At 45.4% G+C, this 24,592-nt stretch overlaps 1 protein-coding gene and 1 long non-coding RNA gene across 8 annotated transcripts in view; one reads left to right on the top strand and one right to left on the bottom strand.

The window, feature by feature from the left end:
- PLS3 (plastin 3) overlaps positions 1-24,592 on the bottom strand; it is a 50,472-nt gene that overhangs the window by 17,452 nt on the left and 8,428 nt on the right. For 3 of the 6 annotated variants that reach the window (XM_032124369.1, XM_032124372.1, XM_032124371.1), the window contains exon 2: positions 3,075-3,161. In XM_032124369.1, coding sequence (XP_031980260.1) covers positions 3,075-3,141 — 67 coding nt within the window. In that variant the 5' untranslated portion in view covers positions 3,142-3,161. Of the gene's footprint in view, positions 1-3,074; positions 3,162-12,834; positions 12,918-13,987; positions 14,072-24,592 lie in introns of those variants that run through there. The other 3 variants (XM_032124368.1, XM_032124373.1, XM_032124370.1) reach the window with 2 other exon arrangements.
- Positions 14,135-20,797, top strand: LOC116451196. Of its 2 annotated transcripts, XR_004243122.1 has the most exons (4): positions 14,135-14,313; positions 14,735-14,874; positions 15,330-15,569; positions 15,890-20,797. It is a non-coding gene; the product is annotated as an uncharacterized LOC116451196 (long non-coding RNA). The 2 variants fall into 2 exon arrangements; XR_004243121.1 differs by lacking the exon at positions 15,890-20,797 and having other exon boundaries at positions 15,330-15,665.

Below are 24,592 nucleotides of genomic sequence, written 5' to 3'. Positions count from 1 at the left end.
CTGAAGTTTCCTATTTCTACTGAAAGATGTATGCATGCCCGCACGCTAAACCTGAGAAAGGTCACAGCAGCAACACACAGCACTGGCCTCTGCCATGTGCAGGTGGTGCAGCAAAGCCGCAATGAATCCCAAAAGCTGCTTCAAGCTCTGCCTCAGCTTCCTCCTGAGGACAAGTACTTAAAATAGCTTAAATAACAGGATGCAAGAGGGGAAAGTAACCCACACATTTCCTTTTAAGGACATATGCTCAGCAGGACACACTAGCAGGATCACAGATCCCTATTTGCCCTAAGCCAACATTTCAGAGCCATTGTTTTACCACCTTGCAGCGCTGAACAAAGTGTTCAGCTGAGTTATGATTTTTGCGTATGTCGTGTTTCCAGAAAAGAAGCTTATTTCTGCTTATCTTAGAAGGAATGAGCAGGAAGACAAATAAAGAGAGCAAGTTTGCAGATTTTATTCTGCCACACCTCCCCTCTGAAGTGCCACTGTTTGGCCAAGTACACACTAACAGGCCCCTGTTCCACAGAACAAATTCAGAGATCCAATGAGATCTGGAGCAACCTGCTCTTCTCCCACTAACCTGCGGGTCACTTAAAGCCTAGACAGCTCCAATGCCACACTTAATGACTGTTTTCAGACATTACCAAAGCTTCTTTTCCCCACTGCTCTTTACCAGTTGGATCAGTTCAAAGACAAATAACTGCCTGTAGGATGGTGGGAGCTGCTTGTCTGCGCTGTAGCTGACTTTAGTGATAACCTTAAACAGTGGTTTCTCACCTGTGGATTGTTTTAATAAGCAGTAGGATGTCTATGGGACTCATGCCTTTTGCTGGCTGTCAAAGAACAGCACACCAGCTGCATGAGAGAGAGGAAATACCTTCAAGCGGCGTGGAAGGCAAGTGGTGATAGAGTACATAGTAACACACCTCACTGCCTTCCAGCATCCCCAGACGTCTCAGTCCAGTCCAGCTGCATACAGAAAAGCTGGTCAAACACACACCTTTAAAGTCCCATCAACTTACACATCCAGAGCAGCAACTTACCCCAAGCTGGAGTTAAAGCAGGTCTCCAGGAAGCCCAACCAGCCATGCATCAGAGCAGGGCACATCTTGGTGAGCATAAATCACCCTATGAAATGTTTCCTTCTCCCCACATCTCCTTCATGACATCCTAGAAGCCAACCAACTGAGTTTTGCTATAACCATGCTTCTCAGCTGTGTTACAAATCTTCCAAGTAGCTGGGAGACGATAAACAGGCTTCATTTTATATAGCAGTCTTAGTCCAACTTCTGTTCACATTCACTAGAGATGCTATTAGAAGTTCACAGTGAAAGTCAGTCACCCGGCCAGTGACCAGTTCCATATCCCAGGGCAAACATGGCTCCTTTAGGCAAGAATAAAGGGAATGAGACCATTAAAGACACTCCTGGCAGGTGTGTCCCACATGCTTGCGGTCTCTACCATGCCTAAAGCACACAAAAAGGCAGTTGAAAAGAACTAGCAGATCCTATCTCATTTGTGGGTATGTCCAGGATAATTAGCTCATTTCTCATTAATATCTAAGTTCGGACACTGCCTTTATAATTTAAAACCAAACAGGGACCCACCTCCTGGGCAGGGTGAGCTGGTTTCCTAAAACAAACCAGGATTTGACCTGCGTTTCTCCATGTTTCCAGCACAAAGGCAGCCAGCCAACCTAATCTCAATAATTTCCCCCACACTAATGACAAAAAGCCACCACATTCCAGAGAGGTTAATAATTTTAAATGCATCCAAGGACAGAAGAGGCTGCCTGTATCCCGGCCTTATTGAGATCTGCACTCAGTGGCACATTAGACAGAGGCACATTAGGCAGAGAGAAACACTATGCTTCCTCCCAAGGAACATCTCCCTCTGTGGCAACTCACTTCTACCTGCTGCAAAAGTCTTGAGAAGAGCAAGAGAGGAGAGGGAACTCTTTAAAATGCAACTTGCTTCAAGTTCCAACAGGGGATACTGCTCCACGAGAATCAGCTGCCTCTGAAATTCACAATTCTCTCTGCAGACTGGAAATTCTGAGCAAGTGAGAGTTTTCACAGTCACCCTGCCCTAGAGGGTAGTAACACCCAACACAGATAAGAGGCAACTATGATTTTGTATATACAGCCAGTGCTCAAGTGATGCCCATGTCCAGTTAGGAAAACAAAATGCTGGCTCTCACCACTTGTGCAACTAGATCCTGGCCAGTGCCAGTCCTGGGTGTGGTTCCCCAGCTGCACACACTGACCTCAGTCCCCTCGGCTACACTCCCATCCCACCCCTCCGTGCTAGTTCTCTGATCCTTCAGTAAGCCGTATCAGGAAACTAAACCAACAGAAAACAATTTTTTCCATTATGTCACTTTTTTGCCCATTTCAGTTTCCTGAAGCAGCCTGCCAGAGGCTTCTGCAATGCCAGCACAGGCAGAAAGCTGGGAGGCAGGCGGAGCAGCTGGGGGCTCTGCAGTCCCTGGAGCACGACAGGGTGAGGGAGATGAGCAGAGATGGAGCCACCAGAGGGCAATGGAGGTGTGCTCAGCACAAGGTATTGATCGTCACCGCAAGTCGCTCCATGATGGCCAGGTAAACAAATTCAGTTTTGCTTACAAGCCCCAAAATGCACCTGCACAAACCAAAAATTCAGCACCTACACTGACCATCCACATGGCTCAGCCAATCTGCCAAACCAACACCACCAGAACCAAGCACTGTGCAAGCCCTGAAGTGCTGCCAAGGCCAAAGCAATGCAATACCTGTTTGGATATTTCTTCTGCCATCAGGAAGCAACAAAGCCCACCCTGGAGCAACAGCACAAGGCTGTCTGCCAGTGCTCCCTGATAGCCAGACGGCTTGTGTCCCTGCCTTTGTGATCCTTGGCCACAGTGACAAGCCAGAAGCAACAAGGCTGGCAAGGGACTCCTTTGCACAGAGACAATCACGAGAGCAGCAGAATACCCACATCCTGCTGGCACTGCTGCTTATCACAGGGGTGGGATAAATCCAATTCAAATGTGCAGCAGACAGGAGCAAGGTGACCTCCTCACTATGACTTACCAACTTTAGCAAAAGCCTCCTTGAGTTCCTCCAGCTCATCTTTGGAGATTTGCATGGTGTTGGCCATCTCATGGATTTAGGAAGTACCTAAAGAGAGAAAAAGAACACTGTGTGAAACCAAGCTGCATTCAACAACATGCAGTTTCGAACAGCAGCATAGCAACAATCAGTACCAGTGTCACCACAGTTACCAGAACCACATTTATCTTTCCACTAAGAAAACAGATGTGTCAGAGAAGGGAAATACAAGATGGAAATACAAATACAATAATGCTCTTTAACAAGTCAAAAAGCCTATTAGCCTTGTTAATATTTAGCTTTGTATATTATTTTACAACTATGCTGTTCTGCACATATTAAGGTACCTGCTGTCAGTGTATTCTGTAGGTCAGAAAAGCTCACAGCTCCAGAGATTTTCCACAACTTTGAACAAAACCAGAATCCAGAGTTAAAATATTAATGCAAGAAATACTGAATGCTCTGCTTGCCCATCTGTCCCAAGTTCACACAGCTACCAAGCCCAAATAAAAAAGATTCTGAACAGTACATGAAGAGTGTCTTTCAGCACACAGTAGTATACCTGGCACTGTTTGCAAAAAGGAAATAGTTTGCTTTTCTGCAAGAAAGCTGTTTGAATCAACACTTGCTTGTTTCCCCAGATTCACACTCCCAAAAAACTCCAAGGAACAGACTGTTTGCATGGCCACTGATCCCCTGAATGGCAGGAGCATCATGAGCAAGCACAGAACAGCAGGCATGAGAAACACTGAAACCCTGAGTACGCAGAAACTCCACTTGGATCAGATCTGCTTGGTGTTTAAGAAACAGAGAGGATGAAGCACTGAGTTCCTCCACCCATCTGCCATCATCCTCCTTTCCAAGCACTGATTAGGTGCCACCCAGCCAGCCTGGACAGGAGGTGTCACCACAGGGATGGGAGAAAGCTAGACACCTATGCACATCCCCTTCCCAGACATTTGTGACAGGGCATCAGATGCCCTGGTGGCACTCTGGCTGACACGACCATGAGAGAGCAGCAATGGATGCAACAATGCTTACAGGGCAAGCCCTGTGTGTGAACAGAAACACAGGCACTGATAAGCACATTCTAACACCACTGCAAGCTGTAGCTCAGGGTCTGTAGAAATAGGGATTTAGGCAGTCTCAGTGCAACTTCAAATGAGATTTGCATCCCAAGATTTTCCAGCTCCCACTTTGTTCACTACAATCCCTGAAGCTGAGAAATAAAAGGTTCCTCCTCTGCCTATGGGAACAGACACAGCTGCCTCCTCCTTTGTAAGCAAAAGGATGAGGAGTGGATTGAGGTTTACAGACTGTCAGAAGGCAGGATCCTGAACGGGCTGGCTCTGGCTTGAGGCTCAAGCAACAAGACTCAGTTTAATAAATGCCTGTGCTCTGATTAGCAACCCTCTTTTGTCTGAGGCTCCCAGCTGCCTTCACAAGCACTCTTAAGAATACAAGTTTGCCTGTAGCTGTAAATATTCATTTTCTGTAACACTTCACTCAGTCTGGAAAGAATGAAGTTGTTAGAGATGAGAGCAATGGCCAGGTGTGGCAGCCTGGGAAAGCAGCTCAGACAGGTGCTCACAGCAGAGAAAGTCAACAAGAAGTTTCATCACTGCAGAGACATGAAGGAAAGCACTTCAGACTCCACCTCCCAGCACTAGCAAGCACAACAAGATGTTGAACAGTCAGTAAAAGCCACCAACAGCAAGACAACAAACTTCATCACTGGGATCAAGTTGAAAAAATGGGGCAGGGGGAGGAATCACAGCAAAGGTGCATCTGACTGACAGAAGTAAAAAAATAAATTTTTATAAAAGTAAACTTCTTTACTGTTTCATGGATTACAAGTCAGGCTAGCTGACCAAGGCAGTGGTACTATGCAGGTCCCTGCAAGATGCAGGAATGCTATGTGCAGCTACTATGCAGGTCCCTGCAAGATGCGGGAATGCTATGTGCAGCACTGACTGTCTTGCTTGACATCCAGTCTGGGATCTAGCTCCATTCCTGGAGCAGCTCCTTCCCTGTAGCACTCCCATGGGTGCCTCAGCCGACCCTCAGTGCCACCAGAACCTGGCTATTTCCAGGGGATAAAGGCATTGCTTAGCAAGAAAATCAGCTCTGGGCAAGCTTGTTGCACGATACAAGAGATTGATTTCACAACTGGCAAAAACACTTGGGGAACGCTACCAAGAACAGAGACAGATTTGGCTATGCAGGCAGGTTGCATAAGCTGCCAGGCAGGAGAGGCTGAGCTACAGACTGAAAATTTAGCCAAAACTCCTCCACAAGTTCTGCCTTCTTCCTAATTCTCATTTGCAACAATTCATTTTCAAACCATGAGGATTTCCCTTAAAAAGGTATTTCCCAAAGCATCACTATCTAACCACTTAATCGGAATTTAATTTGCTGCTATCTCTAACATCTTTAACACCAAAAGAAGCAGCAAACACTACCATAAGCTGAGAGCTTTTAAAAATACTGCTCTGTTAAACTTTATCAGGGAGATATGCACTGGATATGCTCTGCAGTTGTTTGTATGGGTCTTGACTTAAAAAAACTTTTCCTTCCAGTCCCTAGACTGTTCAGCTCAGTCCATAAAACAGGTTTCCCTCTCAGTTTTTATAATACCACTTCTTCCTTCTGTTTCTCTGTTTGAGAAGAAGGAGGGAGAATTCAAACCAACAGAGAAAAAGCAGACACCTGACCTTGTCAGTGCTGTCTGGGAAGGGGAAAGGATGTTAAAACAGTCTATGGAAAGGTTAGTGGGCCACAAAGTTAAGCTCCCAAAGCAATTTACAGAGCTTTTCTTCAATGAAGAGGTATTACACCATCATTGACACACTGGGCTGGAAGGCAGGGGAGCTTTTCTTTTTTTTTTGTTATGTGGGAGTTTTTATGTTTGTTTGCTTTTAGTAGCTGAGTCTGGGGCATTCAGAATCATGTTTTTCATTCAGTTGCATTTTTAAACAAGAGGCTTTGTCTTGTGGGACATAAAAGGCCCTTTTATCACACTGGCACAGGGATCACACATCAGCTGCCTCACTCCAAGCCCTGTGGGGACACACCACGCTGCTCATGCTTGACCATGTCACGCTCACTCCTGCTGCAAGGAAGACTCCACCAGGGTATGACAGCCAGGGAATGGCTCACATTTAAACAACCATTTTAGAGGGACAAAAAGAGAACAACAGCAGAGTTTTAGTCTGGTGGCTGACAGCCCGTTAGTAAATGCACAGATAAAGTGTACAAGGAAGCAATCCCTGCTCCAGATCCCTCATCCTGTCTTCATCCCTCACCCCACAGAAGAAAAGCAAGGGCAGCTCTGTAACACATGGATGCACAAAGGCACCTACGTAGAATAGCATGGCTGGCAGACAGTGCAGCCTGTTCCTCTGAAGACTTTACCTGTGATACAGATCAGAGCTGCTTTAAGTACATGTCAGGTTTTGGAATATCAACTCCTTCCCGGAGAAAGGCTGTATAAAGCTCCTGTGCAAACAAATTTTACAGGTTCTAAACACACTGCAGTCACTGAACCAGAGTTAGTTTATTTGCAGAACTGCAATAGGGGCAGGTTAAGAAAAGCTGTCCCAGAGTGTGTTTTGACAGCTGTGAGCCACCTGGGGACAGGCCACTGCAGGGGCTGTCACTGGAGGGATGTCTCTGCTGAGGCACTCAGCACTTCCAGCACAAGTGCCAGAAGCTAACCAGGATATTTGGGTGGATTAACTGCCCAGACAGCAACTTAAAAACACTCAAGCACAGAGAAAAATGTTCTCAAGACTCTTCTCCAAGAGGGGAAGCCCTGGAAGCTGCATCCTACACAGAGGATTGGTAGAAAACTGATGAAGGGGGGATATCTGTACGTCTTGAAAATTGGCAGATTAATTCAAATTTGAAAGCACATAACAACCAAATATTTCCTCACAGCCACTTGAACATTTCCAACAGAAACAGCTGGAATTTGCTGCTGATCCAAATGGAAGAATTTACTTTCTTAGCAGCTCTGTGTTACTCTGAAAACTGAGTGCTTCATCCCTTCCAGGCCTGCCTTACTTTAATATCTCTACAATGACTGATTAACAATATCAACTTGTTTACTCAAACAGACCAATGCAGAGATACATTAAAGTGTCAACAAAAAGGTATTAATATGTCCTATTTAAAAAAAAATCCAACACAAGTAAGCTAGACCTAGTCCGGAGCAGTGACTCACTCCGTATGTATTCCCCATTTCCGAGGAACCTGTGGTTTTGCTCTCTTCTCATGACAAAAGCTCCTGACATCAGAAAGCAAGTCAGTTAAGCATTAGCTAATTAAAAATACTCAAACTCCACATATCTGTGACCACTAACCCAGCACATATCTTTAGGAATAAGCAATGGGACAGCCAGGCACTCAGTCCCCTCACAACCCACAGCAAGTGCCAGAGCCCTCAGGCTTGGGCACTGATGCAGCTGCCTGGCCAGTTTGGAGGAAACCCAGTGATTCAGCTGACAAAGGATCCAGCCCTCAGGCTTCCTGTGGCTCACCTAATCCTCCTTTTCCTCCCTGTTTCGAAGGCAGGGCTGGTCCCTGCCAACAGCTGCATTGAAGAGTGGGGTGGCTGCATGCACTCCCCTCTTCATCCTCCCCAGCCCCTTCTGAAAGGGGCCAGCAGCATTGTGACCATCCCAAAAGGGCTCTGCAAGCTCCAGAGATGCTGCAACAGCCCAGAGCAACCACCCTCAGGATAGTGAGGCAAGAGTCACTGGCAAGGGATATAAGCGTACCTTTTCTTTGCATCCCTTCCCAGGTGACTAAGAAGCTACAGAGGATGCTGCAGAGATCTCTTGACACTGCAGGAACCCTCCTCCACAGGCACAGGCCTATGCTCATGCTGCTTTTGGAAATGTTTGCAGGCAGGAGAGGGCACAAATACACCCACTCCCATCTCCATCATCAGCTCTGATAGCTGCTTTTACTGGTCCAGTCCAAGCAAAGCCTTTGAGTTTTTACAGACAACTTTGCCAAACCTGATGGTGACAGGAGGACATGAAAGTTTATGGTGACAGACTTGGTCTGATGAGTCCCCTGAGGTAAATAGTTTCCAATGCTTTGGAGGGAGTAAGGAAAGTTTAGGGACTGATGGCCTGTAAATTGAAACCTATCCATAAAATCCATCCTCTCCTGCTCATAATCAGTTTGTGTTCTCATCAAATGTTCATCACAGTGTTTTGCTCATCAAATTCCTACAAGACAGCACCCGCACCTTGCATGTGGTTATTAGCAAACACCAAGCTGACAGAAGCACATAATCTTTTAATTGGCAATTACCTTCCAGACAGCCATTGGTCAGAGGCACTGGCTGAAACCAGACCTTCACCACACTTTGGTGATAGATGTCATCCTGGTAAGAGCAGTGATTAGGAGATGCTACCCCAACCAGAGAGGTTGCACCATGTTGGTGTCTAACCCCTTAGCATCAGCATGATGCTGCTACTGCAGATTCTGAAATCAATTTGGTATTGCTCTTTGCACAATCGTGGTTCTTGTGCACACAAACACTGTGGTGTTCCTATCCACTCAGGGAGCTGTTTCCCCTGCCACAGGAAGAAAGGGGCACACAATGCTTTGAGCAGGTATTGCTTTGTGGTGCCAGATTTGGCTGAGTAGTGTCTCTCATCTGTGGATCTCCCCTTCAGTGAAGTTTTCCCAGCCCCACACACAATAGGTTCAACCACAATGAATCTACAGCTCTGCTCTCAAGGTCTGCAATGCTTTGACTATTGAACACCACTGTACTCTAACACCTGCAAAGCCATTACCCAAATGCAGCTTTATTTCAATCTTAATCCAGCTTCTCTTGGCCATGCAAAGCACCAAAAAGTTCACCTCAACAGGCCAAGGCCAACTACATAAATTAAGTTTTAATTCTGAATTATTTTAAGCTTGCCTGGCTATTTGAATTGACCACCTTACACGACCCAGTTCTCCAGCTCCCTCAAGCTACTGCCCTTACACACGGTATACTCTTTGACTGATCCATGATGGCTGTGTAGCCTACCAATTGCATCACAGGGAAAGGACACAGGACCGCAGATAGGGATTCCCACTGCACAGGCACCCTTCACATCACTTCATCCCAATTCCATATTGAGATTACCTCTAGCTGCTGTTTCTGAAGCACCTCTAAACCAGCAAAAGTCCCATCAGCAGGTTCTGCTTTATATTCTTTCAGACTCCTGAAACTGTCATGCTGGGAGAGGCAAGTTCCCTGCTATGCTTATGTTCACTTGGGAGTGGACTGTGAAACTTTGCTCCAGTTGTTGCACAACTCACCACTGCTGCAAGGGAAAAGTCTGCCAAATCCATCAGGAGCAGACACACATGCTGGAGTTAGTCACTGCTCTTAGCTTGCCAGAGGTTCTCTCCAGATTTGGAGGCATGTCTCAGTGGGGTATTCACCTCTGGACAAGTATGTTCCTCCAGCAAATCCAGGTTAGAAGCTCAATTTCTCCTAGCTAGACCTGCATGGAGTGATGCCAGCTATTTTTCTAAGCAGCACTTGGGTAGATGCCCAGCAGAGATCTGGGCTGCAGAGAAGGCAGGGCCACTCCAACAGTATGGGAACAAATGCAGCAATTTAGTATTCCTATGCCTTCTGCTCAGACTTTAACCATTACCCCAACATCCACTGACAGCCTGGACAACCTGATCCTTCCCCTTTTGCATGCTGGCCAAAGTGTTTTCTCTCCCTTCATGACAGAACCAGATTCACTAGCTTCAATCATCTTAAATCCTTACTAAAAACAACTGCTGACCCATCAGCCAATTTACATGCCTTTGACAGTCCTGCACAGCCAAGGAAGCTCTTTTGGGTGCAGTGAAGCCTGGATAATGATCAGAACCCTGACACAGAACTGAGCTGTAGCCAGCATCCAGAGAAAACCCAAAATCAGCATCAAACCTGCCCACAGCATCAAATAGGAATCAGCCCCTTGATAAAAGCCCAGGAGAGCCACGTCCTCCAGGGCAGCATCCAGAATACTGAAAGCTCAGGATATGAACAGAAGTTCACAGGGATTCAAGTATACAAACCCTCTGTCTCACAGATAGAGAAAAGAGACAGAGAACAAGCAGTTGAGGATGCTTGGCCACATGATACCAAATTGCCCAGAGGCTGGAGGGAAGCACAAGTCAGAAGAACACAAATGCTTCCATTCCAATTGCCCATGGAAGGGAAAAATAAAGCTTCCCCAGTCCTCAGTGAAATTTCCGCCAATACATCACCATCCTCTGAGCCAGAGCTGCCTCTGATGCACATTATGGGGTGATATGCAACCCTGGAACAGAGTGGATGGATGCTTGGTTACTCTCATGTCCCAGCATCTATGAGAAGAAGGCCGAACCAACAGAAACATAAAACTGTTTTGGGACTCAAATGGAAGGGAGAAGCACTAAAAGCTTTCTGCAGACCTTACACTCTTTGAAGGCTCCTGTCATGGAAGACCAGGGCCAAGTGGACTGGATGGATCGTCACAGAGGAGACCAACTGCACTCACACACCCCCATCATGCTGCAGGCTCACAGCTACAGCACACAGACCTTGCTCAAAATCTATTACACATATCTACAGAGTACTTATCATCTACAGGGCACAGCAGAAAACAGATAAAATACTGCTCAAGGCACCAATGAACCTTAAAAGCCTCTTTGAGAAATACTCCTACTAAGTGTTGCATTTTGACACACCTCCAGTTTTAGTAGAGCAGCTACTCCAAGGTTAAAAAACATTTGAAATCATAACCCACTAGATTGGTTTAACTAACTTTTGAAATAGTTTGTTCATATCAGTGGAAACAGAACAGCAATATTCTCATTACCTAGCTAGTACAACATGGAACAGGTGATCCTTTCAAGACTTCACAGGAAAGGAAGAGCTGAACGCTCATCTGCCTGGAACTCACAAAAGCAAATAAGACTCAGAGATTATTTAAACTTAAGTGCAAGAAGGTAAACGAGAGGGGGGCTGAGGTCAGGGGTCAGCTAATGGACTGAAACTCAGAAGGCTTCATTTAAATTCCTGGCTCAGGCACAGAAAAGTCATGCAAGCCTCTCAGGAAATTCTTACGTTGATAGTAATTCTTATTCTTGCATAGCTCCCTAAAAAAAGAGCAGCCTTAACACTTCCTTCTGCTTATTCTGTACCTTAACCATAAACGCCTTCAAGAAAGTACTTATCTTTTACCATCCACTGCAAAAACTCAGCATCCCTCATTTTATGAGGAGACTCTCAGAGCAACAGTGTAAAAGACAGTGGGCTCCCTGCCAGCATAAGCAAGGAGGAATGAGGTTCACAAGGCTGAATCAGTGCAAACTTTCTTCCCCAGAAGCAATTGGGACCTGCTTGCTGAGACCTGCAGGTTACCCTCAACATGCTTTAAGCATATGTCTCTTGATTTCCAAATATTCAGCCCCAAAGGAGCCCAGTTCCTTACAAGGTGAGCTGCAGACCTGAGCCTGCACCCTGGTTCAGGAACAGCTGGATAAAGTCCTGCAAAGCCCACACAGCCCAGAACCCTCTCCATCCCCCAGTACCTCCAGCTCTGCTCCCAGGTAGCACCTTTGGCAGGTAAAGGGAGTGATATCCAGTGTGCCACGATAAAGCAAGAAGCATTACTCAGTCTGTTAGACTTCCCTCCCACCCGGGGCGGGGGGAATCAACCAGATCCCTAAATTAAATCACAGTACAGTCACTGCTTATTCAACACCAGCAAACAAGCTCCTGCAAGCCAAATACCCGGCATGATGGTGCTGATTCCTGGCAAGCTGGACAATAGGGAGTTTCAGCTATTAAATTTGGGAGGGTGGGTTCTGTGCAACCTTTTAGAAGGTACAGCTGTGGTCAAGCAGTTTGCAAACTATTTTATCAGTTGAAGGTAAATAGAGCTGTCCAGAAAGAGCACAGCCAAGGCTGAAATTCTGGCTGCTCAGATGATAAGCACTCAGAGAAATGTGTCAATTAATGTTTTCTTAAATAAGAAACAAAACACTAGAAACTACAAACCATACTCTGCATGTTGTAATTATGTTTCAAAAGTGTCTTAAACCAGAGGAATTTCAGTAACAGATCTCTAACTAGAAAAAGCTACTGATAAAAGAAAAACCCTTTTCCATTCTTCCCCTGCTATCTGTAATCTTGTTTAGAAAGCACTTGTGAAAAAGGGAAAGAAGTCAAAATAATTTGTTTCAGAGCAAGAAAGCAACATTAGACTGCAATAAATCAGTGTCACTGCACAGCTGTCCTAGTGGCTCATGAAGTAGGAAAAAACTCTGTAAATTCAACACTTATTTACTATAGAATGGATGGTATAGATCCCATCTACTCTTAGCAAAATCAGAAACATTAATCTCAAAAATTAATGTGAAATGGCTAGAAGTGAAGGAAAGCTGCTGGCTTTGCCTCCCAGGAGGTTGCAATGACAGTGAAATCACATTTAGTCTAACTGCAGGGTGTTCCCCACACTTCTCTATAATTTAACTTAATATGGGGAGGAGCAATAGGCAGCCAAAGGCAGCAGTCGCCAATTCAGGATCAGGCAAGCTCTCTACTTCACGAGTCTTGGATTTTGGATAAGCATTAATAATGTCCACAAAACGCACTCTAATCAGCATGTTTCAAGGTTAGGTAAATGCATCCAGCATCAAGGTTAGGAAAATGCATCCAGAACTCCTGGAACCGAGCACTAACTTCTCGTTAGGTCCCTTCAAGCTGCTTTGCCTCCTCTTCCTCCTTCTCCCTCCGTTTCACAGCTCAGCCAGTGCTCAATGCCCCTAGGACAGATGTTGTGGTTAAAGAGACATATGCACTGTAAACAGCATGCAACCTCATCACTACTTTGAATTTCAGGAGGGTGTGAGAGTCCTCCAGCTGTAGAAATCATTCTTTAGAGACATGCTTTGTAGAATAAATGCAGGGTAAAATATCTCTTCTCAGCCTTTTGGCTAAGAACCAGTATATTATCTGTTTAACAAAACAACTAAGCAAAACCTCAGAGCAATACATGCAGTACAAACAAAATTAGGTACATGAAGAAGCTATACTAGAAGTGTTCTATCGGTTTGCAGACAAGTTGAGTTTTTAGCACAAAAAATTCAGCACTTCAGTTCAATACTTAAAAGTACTGGTATGCACGTGTTTCAAACTAGTAGCAACTACTAAAGTATTTAGAGAGAGTCTACATTGGCTTCCAGCATCAGGTATAGCCAGAAACCACAGCAAGCAAGATAAACTCCTCTGTTAGTTAGAAAACTAAATCCTGCCAGCCTGTAATGCCTCATGCCATTCCAGCTGGAATAGCAAGGCAGCATTCAGAGCCCAACCTCTCCAGGTGAAAGACGCCAAAAAGTTCAGGAGCCGCCACAGCCAGCAGCCTACAGCCATTTCCCAAAAGCACTCTGAGCTCCTCGCACCTTCTGCAAGGCAGAGGTTTAAATATTTAACACTTTAACATGCAAGTTTAAGCAGTTTTGCTTTGTAAAAGCCTGCTGCAGACTGAGATGGAATGACTGTGCCCCAGCGTTCTGGGAAGACACACCCTCAGCCCTCGCCTGAAACATTAAACCGTCGGTGATGCACAGTCGGTGGCAGCCCTCGCTGCCGCTGTTTGCACGCTTCAAGTGCACTGATAAATTCCAAACTTAGACACATCAAAACCTGAAATTCGTTCTGCCCTCAGCTGTTTTCGTCTATCTACTACAGCAGTAGCAATCACAAGACATTTTGCAGAGAAAAGCAAAACAAGTCGTTGCAGGACAATCTCTGGCATGTGCCTGCATCCGCACCGCCGGGCAGCACCCACATGCCAGCCCGTCCCGAGACATCCTTCCTCAGCCTTCCTTACCTGTCCTCCTCCTCTCTCCTCCCAGGGAAGGCGAATCGCTCCCTCGCCCGGCCCCAGCGTTGAAGCGTCTCCCACGCCCCGAGCCCTGAGCTGGGCAGCCAGCATTCCTTCCTCCCTCCCCGCCCAGCGATGGGAGGTCGCTTCCCCGAGAGCCGCAGAGGGAATGTGGTCATGTCGCGAAGAGACGCGCTACAGCGGCCAGCGCCCGACGGCCCGAGCATCCCTGAGCATGAAGCACCCAGAGGGGATTCTCCCCAACAACCAGCTCTTGTTCTTTTGTTGTCTGGCACTTGGGAACAGGAAGCAGTGAGATACAGAGCTTTTAGGTAAGCAAACTATTTTTTTTCCTTAATAAAAAACAAAACACAAACCCAAAACAAAGCAAAAAAAACCAAAACAACCCTCTACTGCTCTTTACTCTTTAAAAGGAATGCATTTCTCTTTGCTAGTTCTCACCGTGTCCAGTCAAACAGCAACGCAGTTGCTTGTATTTGGCTTTATGTACTTATTTTATGGATGTCTTTGAAACAACCGGAAGCTCAGAGAACACTAAGGATCCAGACCTATTTGGCCTCAGTCTGCACTGAAGGAGGATACTGCCTGCTATTTCACCTCATAGTTCCTCAAAAATGGAAAAAACCAAAAAAGTGGTCTGAATAGATTAGATTAAATTAAATACAGAGTTCAGAACTGGCCCATACTGTAATATATTGCATTACCTCAGCAATTAATCCCTGTCTGTTCTAGATGAAACAGGGACAGATATCTGCTGCCAGCCAGGAAGACATAAGCAACAGAAACATCATGTACTGTGTGCTGCTGATGCAATGCACAGGAGCAGAATCAATCACCAGAAAGGTTAAGTGGGCTTTCCAGACTACAATCAGGTATGTCAGAAATTTGTGTTCTTGTTAAGTCCATAATGTTTGAGCATTCCCATAGCTAAAAGGAAAAGATGCCATTTACTAATAAACACAATATTTGAATTAGTGAAAAATTTGACGAACTCATGACTGTTCTAAAAATTATGGTCAATATGGTCACTGGGTGGTTTTTTTGTTGTTTCTCTTTAAAAATTACATCAGCCAGGAAAGTGAGTCACTGCCTGGTACCATTTCTTGGATATCACCTAAAAATTTAGCTTCCAACTGTGAAGTTCCAAAAGAGGTATAAAACACACCCCAAAAAACAAAACAAAACAAAAAACCTAACCCCAAACCCATAGCCTGCCAGCTTCCTTAAGATGGTTAACATCATGGAAACCAAAATAGAGGGTTTTATGCCCAGAACTGCAGCTGCAACTTAAAAGGAATGAAGCTGGATTGAAGAAACACTTCTGCAGTCCACAGAGACCAGGCTGAGTGCACATCAGACAGGTTTTACGGAAGAGCGAGATTCTGCTCTGACTTGCACCAGCAACCGGCCTCAGCATCCCATCAGCCTCTGGGTACAGGAAGCCCAACTGGCTGCTCTGACCAAAACCAGGGACTTCATCGAACCTGTGAAGTCTTGGGGCAAACATGCAACAAAAATGAAGAAACTCATCTCATGAAGTTTAGTGTCTCCACTTGCTGTCCTACATGTGAGTATACTGCACAGCATAAATTTATCCTTTAAGGGTTAGTGAGGCTTCGGGGCTTGACAGGTCCTGGGGAGAGCATGCCAGAGCCCAGCTCCCAAACTAGGTTGTGACTTTTCATCAGTGGCAGAGCCATTGCACAAGCAATGTCTGCTTTTGAGGGGGGAAAAGAAAAGCCTCCTCTCCTTGTCTCTGTCATCTGTGTTGCTGGAACAGCAAAGCAGCACCTGCAGGTGTGCAGGTGGCAGATTGGCACTGCAGAGGCAGATGCCTAAAAGCCCATGGGTCTTCAGCCCTCTCCTTACTCACTTTTCTTTTTTCAGGTAAGTGTAAAGCATCCTACAGGGCTACCAGGTATAACCATTCCCTCTGACTGACAAGGAAATGACATCCCTACCCCCTGTCACCAGGTAACACAGGTCCTCAGTGGCTCCACCACAAGGAGTTCAATTCACGCACAGTGCACGTGAAATACCCATCTTCCACATTTGCAAAGGATCAGAGATAGCCAGTTTTTCCAGAGCTTTAAGAGCACTTTGCTCTCTGAATACTCAAAATCCAGTCCTGGCGGTCCAACCTGCAATTACAGTCAAACCTAAAATAGCACCACGGCAGTGCCAGCACCACTCATCTCCACATCATGTCCCGAGACTCATCACACCAGGGTGTGGCAACAGCATGCAGCAAACGAGTTCCCTGGGCACTCCCAGCCCACTTCCTCGACACACCTGGTCACACACCACTCCCCACTCTCTTCCAAAATAGGAATTTTTTGGTAGAGCCAGTATACCAGTGTATTTTCCTCTTCTTCCCGCTTTAAGAAATCCTTTTAGGGAAGAAGAAGGTGCCTGAGGTGCTCAGGTGACACATCCACTCCCCTGCATGGCACACTGTGATGTAGGTTTATGCACAAGGAGAACTTCCAGCACTGGTAGGATTCCTCTAGCACATCATTGCACAAGGGGACACATCTCCTCCAAAGCTCCAGCTGCCAAGTTTCACTGGGAAGCCACTAATGCATATTTGCTCTCCAGAAGGTATTCAGTGATGCCTGTGGGAGCAGCAGCTGCTGCCTTCCAGGTGACAAGGGAGCAGAGAGGGTAAATTCAGGAGTCATCTTTCACTACAAACCCTCAAGAACAGACCCTTTGGCAAAGTTCTGGGGGAGGAAGGGAGCTCATCCAGTGTGCTGGCCTGGCCTTTGGCTACGGCAGGCCGTGCAGCCCCACTGCTCTCCCCAGTGAGTCCAGAAGAGGACAACCATCTGCTTCTGGACACCAAGTTTTCCTGCCCACTCCAGAAGTAGTATTTTCCTCACTAATGCCAAGAGATACCATGCTAATGTTGGAAGTTGTTTAAAATAACTGATAAAATCCATGGTGATGAACAAGTTCCTGGGCATGCTACAACTGTCCTAGTGATTTTTGGGATGGGTTTTAACTGTGGGCACTTCTAGCTCCTGCCTAAAATATCTGTTTGCTGGGATACAGCCAGGTCTACTGTCAACCAGCCATGGGGGTATATGACATGCTGGTCCACTTCAGCATCCCCATGCTAGAGAAACCTCCATGGCCAGAGGGCTGGACCACAGCAACCTTGGGGGATCCCAGAGCCAACAGAGCATCAGCAGACCTTGGCGAGCCATCAGGAGTAGCAAAGGTGGCTCAGTCTCCTGCCTCTGCCTGCTCTAGTGCTGCAAATCAAGTGTTTTCAGGAATATCCCCTCTCCTTACAAAAAAACAAACAAACAAACAAAAAAAGAAAAAAAAACAAAAAAACCCCCAAAAAAACGGAAGAGAGAAGAAGGAGAGGTTCAAAAGAATACCTAACTGAAAGAGAAAACCAGGTAACTTAAACAGTCTACTTCACTAGAGAAAGAACACCATGCTCTACAAGTCAGGGCTTTAGAGGGCTAAGCTGAGTGGCCAGCCACCACCCCATTTTGGACTGACATCAGTGACCATTTACCATGTGCAAGATGTTCCCCTCCTCCAGTTCTGTCCACATTCTCTTTTAAATATAAGAATTTAAATGAAATTATGAACAGATAGAAGGACTCTCACCTGTGCTTTTTGATACAAATTGAGGGTTTATGCACTTTTGGCTTTCTCCCTCAGTGCCAACCAATGGCAGTGTACATCCCATCAATGTAAACAGCTATGGAAAGATGTGACAACTGAGGGACAAGCATTTGACCTTAACTCCTCAGTTTATCACAGTCTTTTTAAAGAAAAAACAGGTCCATCTTTGCTAGATTTCCCCCTTAAAAGCTTCCTGAGCTGATCTGTCAGCAAGCCTTTCATCTGGAAGAAAGCAAGACATTAGCTGGGCTCACACTTATTTAATAAAAACCCTGCATATACAGGAGGGATTGAAAGTTGGCCTTTATTTTAAAAATGGCTGCAAACTTGAGTATGATTTTGCAGTGCAAAACAGATCTGAGGACTCACCCGATTTACCCTGTTCTTCACCAGTGCTCATCTTAGCAATTAACCAGCTTAGATCCGGGAGCCATGCAGTCACCAAAGAAGTCCACAAGTATGCCCAGAACACCGCACAAAGGATATTTCATGTCTTGCTATTTCATAAGGAAATCAGGAGGCTTCAACTGATGTCAGCTCCAGGAAATGAGCCAGAGGCAGATGATGCCAGAAGCAGTAGGCTTTATATTTAGTACTGAGTCACCCACTTTATTAAATTCAAAAGACAAAAAAGGTGGGTGTGGAGACAGGATAAGTGGGAAAAAAGTGAACAAGTTATTCTCTTGAGATCATGGGCCATGGGGAGTCTAGGGTTGGATGGGGTGTTTTTGTAAAGGAAGAGCGAAATTAGAGATTACCTGGAAACCCTTTTGCACATCCACTGGAAAAGCAGTTGCCAGATGAGCTGCAATTGCCGGATGAGCTGCACTTCCCAGGGCAGAAGCCAGCACTGAAAACACTTCAGGGGTCTGCAGTGCCTTTGGGATTTGCTCTGGCCAGTCCTGCAGGCCTGAGCAGGGCACCACCAGTCCTGAGGCACTTTCCCATCCTTTCTGCTACACCTCTGAGCCAAAGGAGAAGCCATTGGAAGGAACTTGGAATAGAGAATATTTTTAAGCCAGTTTTGCAGCTTCACCTAACCAACCACGAAGTGCACTTTGCAACAATCACACCCCAAAGAAAACACTTTGGGTGATTACGACAGCATCAGATGAAGGCTAATGACTGTTACTGAAACATGGGAAGAAGAACTGACCTGACACAGTAAAACTGCACCCAGGTAGGGCTGATATCCAAAGGCCATCCTGTCCCTTTCCTTCTCCTCAGCATTTCAGTCCCCCACCATCCTGGCTGGTCAAATGGACATTTGAGAGGTCAAATGGACACAAGCACAAGGAAGATGAAGCAGTGCAGAGTGCCCACTGTTAGCACAGCGCCCCAGTTAGAACCAGCTCAGCCACCCCACAGACCAGGCCGCTGGAGAAAGAGTGGCAGGAGGTCTGGTAGGAGGGTCTTGGGAGGCACAAACACACTTTTTCATCTTTCATTTCTACTGCCAGCTCTGTCTATTACCCAAGTCTGTCCTTGACATGACTTAGGCAATCCTCTGCTCTTTTGGAGAACATGCTCTAGATGACTATCCACCTTCAGTCCCTACTCAAGGCAATAGCATTTTACACTAGAACTGCACTATTGCAGAACGCAAGTGACTGTTCACACAATATTTCTGAACAAGGAAACCGTTCTGGTCCATTTTCTGGCAACACTCTGTTTAGACACATCTACAATTGAGAAGTATACAGCATTCACGTGGACTGCATCCTCATGGAATGTATTAATATGGAAAAGCTGCCATTTAATAGGAATGTAGTTCTTTGAACTAAGATCTTTTGACATACACAAAAGTTTTAAGAAGCACCAAAAAATACCCAATCTTAATGCAAACGGTTGCACAATGCAAATTACAGGAGTACAGATTTGTTCAGAAGAGGTTCGTATTTTCATACAAGTCTGTCATAAGCCTTTTAACTTTCTGTCAGTGATAAATACTCTGCAGCCTGAGCAGCAGCAACACCTGTGTAAAGTTTTCAGCTACTTGAGCCAGATTTTTCCCCTGGGAAGATTCACTTTCTAAATACTAAAACATAAATACTGCCACCAAAGCCAAGCACTGCACCTCATTTCAACTTTTTTTTAGTCAACTGAAAACAAGAGCTCTCTAATGCCAAACACCACCAGGGACTTGCCTACAGAAGCACCCTACTAGATTACTAATAAAATTGGGGTAATCTTCAAAATAAGATTACAACAGTAAAAAAGATGTGGTTTGAAAAATAGATCTGTGGACTGTAGCAAGACTGGCAATTATGCAGAACCAGAGGTCAGGAACTGCTTAATACCTTCCACCTATACGCAAGAAGAGATTACACCTCTGCAGTCACAGCCTGCTCCGGCCACCAAATGGACATTTGGCCAACTGTTGACCACTGTGCAGACCAGTTTGCTCCACCCACTCCTGGCCAGGTGGGAGGCTGTGGGAAGATTGCCACTGGGTGGCTCCTCAGTCCCACACAACCCATCTACACCTGCAGGTGAGCTCCCACTATCAGAAAGGTTTCAGGTACTGACCAGCCTGGGCAGCAGCACACACACCCAGCCCAGCCAGCGAGAATCTCCAGGAAGAGGCTGGTATCTCATCTGGACATCCTGCCAGAGGCACATGGTTCATCATATTGTGCAAGGGGGCCTACAAGTTCATCTGTGTTGAACTAGTCCAAAATCTCATCTCAAGGGACATTGAAGCTTTTTCTGGTATTTAGCTCGTGCAAGGGAAGCTTGTGGGCTTTCCTCCAACTGCTCTTTTTATCTCAGTCCCCAACAGAAAGTCTCCTGTTGGGAGACCGGATGGACCTGCTGGACAGGGTAATTCCAGGGACTCCCACAACTACTGCACTCTTTTCAAATATGTAGAAAGGTGGGGTTGAGCTGGATTACCACTCACACATACACTGTAAGTTGTTGCCCATAGCCTTTAGGTCCCTTGAGCACCATCTTCACCACACAGCTCATTACAATGCTCATTAGTAAGTCATCTCACATTTTCCAGACCATAAAAAACAGCTACTAGTAGCAGACTGATCTCTGTGCTGTGAAGCCAGTCTTTGACAGATTTCATATAGTCTCTAGTCTGTTGTTGCTGTTGAGTTTAATGCTTTATGAATTAGTATTAAAGAAACCCTCATCCTAGAAATTAACAAAACAAAACTAAAACCCAAACATCTACAGATCCTACATAAAGCCAAACAAGGCATGGTATTTGATAGACGGCATGAAGCAACTTTGGAGCTCAGGCAGAAGAGGTAGATCAATAGCTGGGAGCAAGGACACCACAAGGTTCAACATGGATTACACCAAAGAGGTTCAAATGCTGAGCAAGAGTATCAGTTATGTGTGTTACACATGAAAGGGCAATGCACTAAAGAAAGTGCAATGCCTTGCTATGTGCCAAGTTGATATCAAACCAATGCACAGAACTTTAATTGCTAAAGTGAATCATTGACTGGTACTGGTTGTAAAGGCTCTTGCATAACAGCAGGTTTCAAGGACTGTACAGGGCAGAATCTCACTCCATTTCATGACTTTCACAACTCTTTTTATACAGATCTTCAGAACACAGGAAGCAACAGGACCAACTAAAACAATCCTATATAACTCATAAAAAGTGTATATACTACTTAGAGAAGGGGGGGGAAGGGGAGGGAGGAATAAAAGTTGTTGCCATTAGTGAGGGCTCTAACTAATGTAGGCTGGGTACTGCCATTAACCATCCATCCAGCACAGCTACAGTGACTTCTGGGAGCTTCTTAGCTGGGCAGAAGCAATGTCAGTTTTTCAAGTTTTCAACAAGAAGTCTGACTATGCTGCCTTTGCTAGAGCATTTGGTTTATATAATACAGTGGCAAGAGCCCAGCTGGAAATTAGATCAAAGAGAACATTACAAAGGGGTGGGCAAAAGAAGGGCAGGACCAGGACTGCACAGGAACCTCCTATCCATGTCCCCAAAGAAAGCTTAGTCCCAACCTCAGCCAAACAGTGCAGAAAGGAACAGGCTAAAGTTTAGGTCAGACATTAAGGCTGCTTATTCAAAATGTTTTCAGTAGGCCTGGTTTCCCCTCTCTCCTTATGGAAAGGTGAATTCTATCTAAGTGAGGATTCAGAAACTTGCTTATTATTACCAGGAGCACTGAGAAACATGAATACTTTTGTAAATGTATTTCCATTTGTTCTCTACGGACCTTTAGAATGTTGCTAGCTCAGAAACAGTTCTTAAAAGCAAGGGCCAACTTTCTCCCTGAAAGCCTGCCCAATACCAATCACAACACGGTAACTTTATATACACCCACAACACCCTATGTATTCCCTAAAATGAAGTCCTCACAATCCATTCTTGGAGACAAAACATTTTGTGCAAAATTCAGGAAAAAACAGCTTAATTGCAATATTGTTTTGGAACTCACTTCCTTTATTTCTGTGACCAGATGGAGACAAGCACCTTGTTCTATGCTGGGTCAAGGAAATGTTTAATTACAGGATTTATAGCAGAATATATATGTGTATATACCACCACAGCACTGCAGTTGCTCAACAGTTATAGCAGAAGGCACACACTGGTTTAGCCCAAGGAAAACAGAGATGGGCTGGAATATCAGCCTGCTCACTAACATCTTGCTGCAGAGGCTCCAAGGCAGGAGAGCATTCAAGCCTGTCCCTGGGACAAGACTAAGCATCCTGGAATCTCAAAACCACAGCCCTGTTCCACACCCAAACAACACTCCACAGACCCTTCCTGGCAGATTAGCAGAAGGGAGCACAACATTGCAATGGCAGCATAAACAAGGACCAGAATTCATGATCTTTCAGACCCAGCTGAAGCACTGCTTCACAAAATATGAGTGCCAATTACAGGGATAGGTAGCTTGAATTCAAGTTTCCACTTGGTTAGCACTGCACCAGACAAACTGAGAACTTAGGTCCTTGCCCAGCAGTTTCATCTGCCGAGAGGGGCTGCACCAAGATCTTCCCCAAAAACAGAGACAGAGACTCTGAAAACCCATGGGACCTCATCCAGTTACTGACCTTCCCAGCAGAGCAGAGTCAAAGGCAACAAGTTCAGTCCTACTGTTTGTGAAAGTAGAGCAAGACACTTCTACCTTGTAGTACACAAGAGAGAGTGGAAGAGGCAGATCAGCAACCCCCCTTCCCTTGTTATTTTGAGCAGAATCCATGGAGCAGAAGTCCTGGTACGTGGGCTCCTAGCTCCAGGGCTGGGACAGTACCACATGCACCAGCAACATCACTGAGGCAAAGATCAGTACAAACATTAAAAAAAACCCCAAATCTGATCAAAAAAAGGTACTTTGAGGGAATGCACACATAGGAAAAAAGGACTTCAGCTATAGTTTTCAGATAACACAACAGGCAAGGAAGAACACAGAAATGGCACACAGGTGACTGTGCAAACTTGTTTCAGGAACAACCCACTGCACATCACCTTCCATCTAACCCAAACAGGATACAAGCTTTTGTTATCCAAGGTCTTCAACCTGAATTTCAAACATCTTGTGCATTCAGCTCTGGAGAGCCTCTAATTTAATCACTAATATATTGGCAGAAAATAAACCACATAGATATAATGCAGAATCACACACCTTCCTATTTGCTTTCTATTATAGAAATACTTTTCATATGTTGACCTTCAGGAAAAAAAAACAAGAGAAAACGAAGGGGATTTTTCTAAAGCTTCCTTTCCCACCACCTCAATGAGACAACCACTTCAGTAGCAATCTAAGAGGGTGTCCCCAGAACTCTGCAATCCCCTTGCAAGACAGTCTCCCCATCATTTGGACACAAGGCAGAAGAAGCAGTTCTAGCACACACAACTACAGCAGAAGCTGCACTAACAGGGCATAGGCCAGGGGCAGGATTACCTACAGCATATCTCTGAGCCACAGCCCCATTCTGCACCTTGTATGGGAAACACTGACACAAGCCAGCAGCATTTCTGATGTTACTCAGCCTGTCTCATCTACCAGATCATCAGATTTTCTTCTTCATGCTTTTCGCCAAGTTGGTGTTTTGCAGGTTTTTCCTTGTCTTGACCTGACCCTGCAGTGGGCAGCAGCTCACTTTGCTTTGTGTAAGTTCCTGTATTTATACAATTTTTAAAAACAGCCTGGCTAGCATTTTTTTCAAGAAAAAAAATCAGTTTCCTCTAGCCAAAAAAAAAAAAAAAGTCTGTAGTAAAGACATAATTGTAGGAGTCAGTTTTTCCACTTCAAGAATTTGAGATATGAATAAATAGCCCCTTGACTCTCAAAGTAAAAAACATGCAACTGAGTTAGACAGAGGCTGAAAGCTCATCCCTAGGCTTTGGGGGAAATAAAATCCTTCTAGTGTCCTTCTACAGACAGTTTCATGACTGTTTACAAAAGTTTTATGAGACAATACAACATTTTGATGTTTTTTCTATTCTAGAATAGAATAGAATTACCAGAAACAGAACAGGCCAAGGCAGAGTCTACAAAAACTGAAGAGAAGGCAGCATTTTCTCTCATTACAGAAAGACCTTTGATCACCAAGGTCACGTAAACCAGGCCCACAGAGCATGCTATTCATAAACAGCCATGGAACAGGCACTGGGCAGTCTTTCTGCCCTCCTCTCATCACACTCCCCTGCTCATTTACTCCCACCCCTGCCCTAAACAACCAAAAAGGCTGTGGCTAAGCTGAAGGAATTACCAGGCAGCACCACCTGTTTCCAGATCCTAGGTCAGCCGCATCCTGCCTTTCCCCGCAGAGTGGGCCGGAGCCTGCCAGCAGCGTTTCCTACCATCCTGTAAAATGACTTGCTGCCTCACCAAGCATGGCCAAGGACAGTGGAAAACAAATGAAACAACAAAAGAAGTGAACACTTGAGGTTCATAAGGCAGAGAACAGATGCCCAGGGCAAGGAGACACTCAGATCTTCCCTCTGCTATCTCATGG

Source organism: Corvus moneduloides, chromosome 14 (genome assembly GCF_009650955.1).
Source record: "Corvus moneduloides isolate bCorMon1 chromosome 14, bCorMon1.pri, whole genome shotgun sequence".
Taxonomy (NCBI): domain Eukaryota; kingdom Metazoa; phylum Chordata; class Aves; order Passeriformes; family Corvidae; genus Corvus; species Corvus moneduloides.
This window is presented reverse-complemented; position numbering and strand designations above follow the sequence as displayed.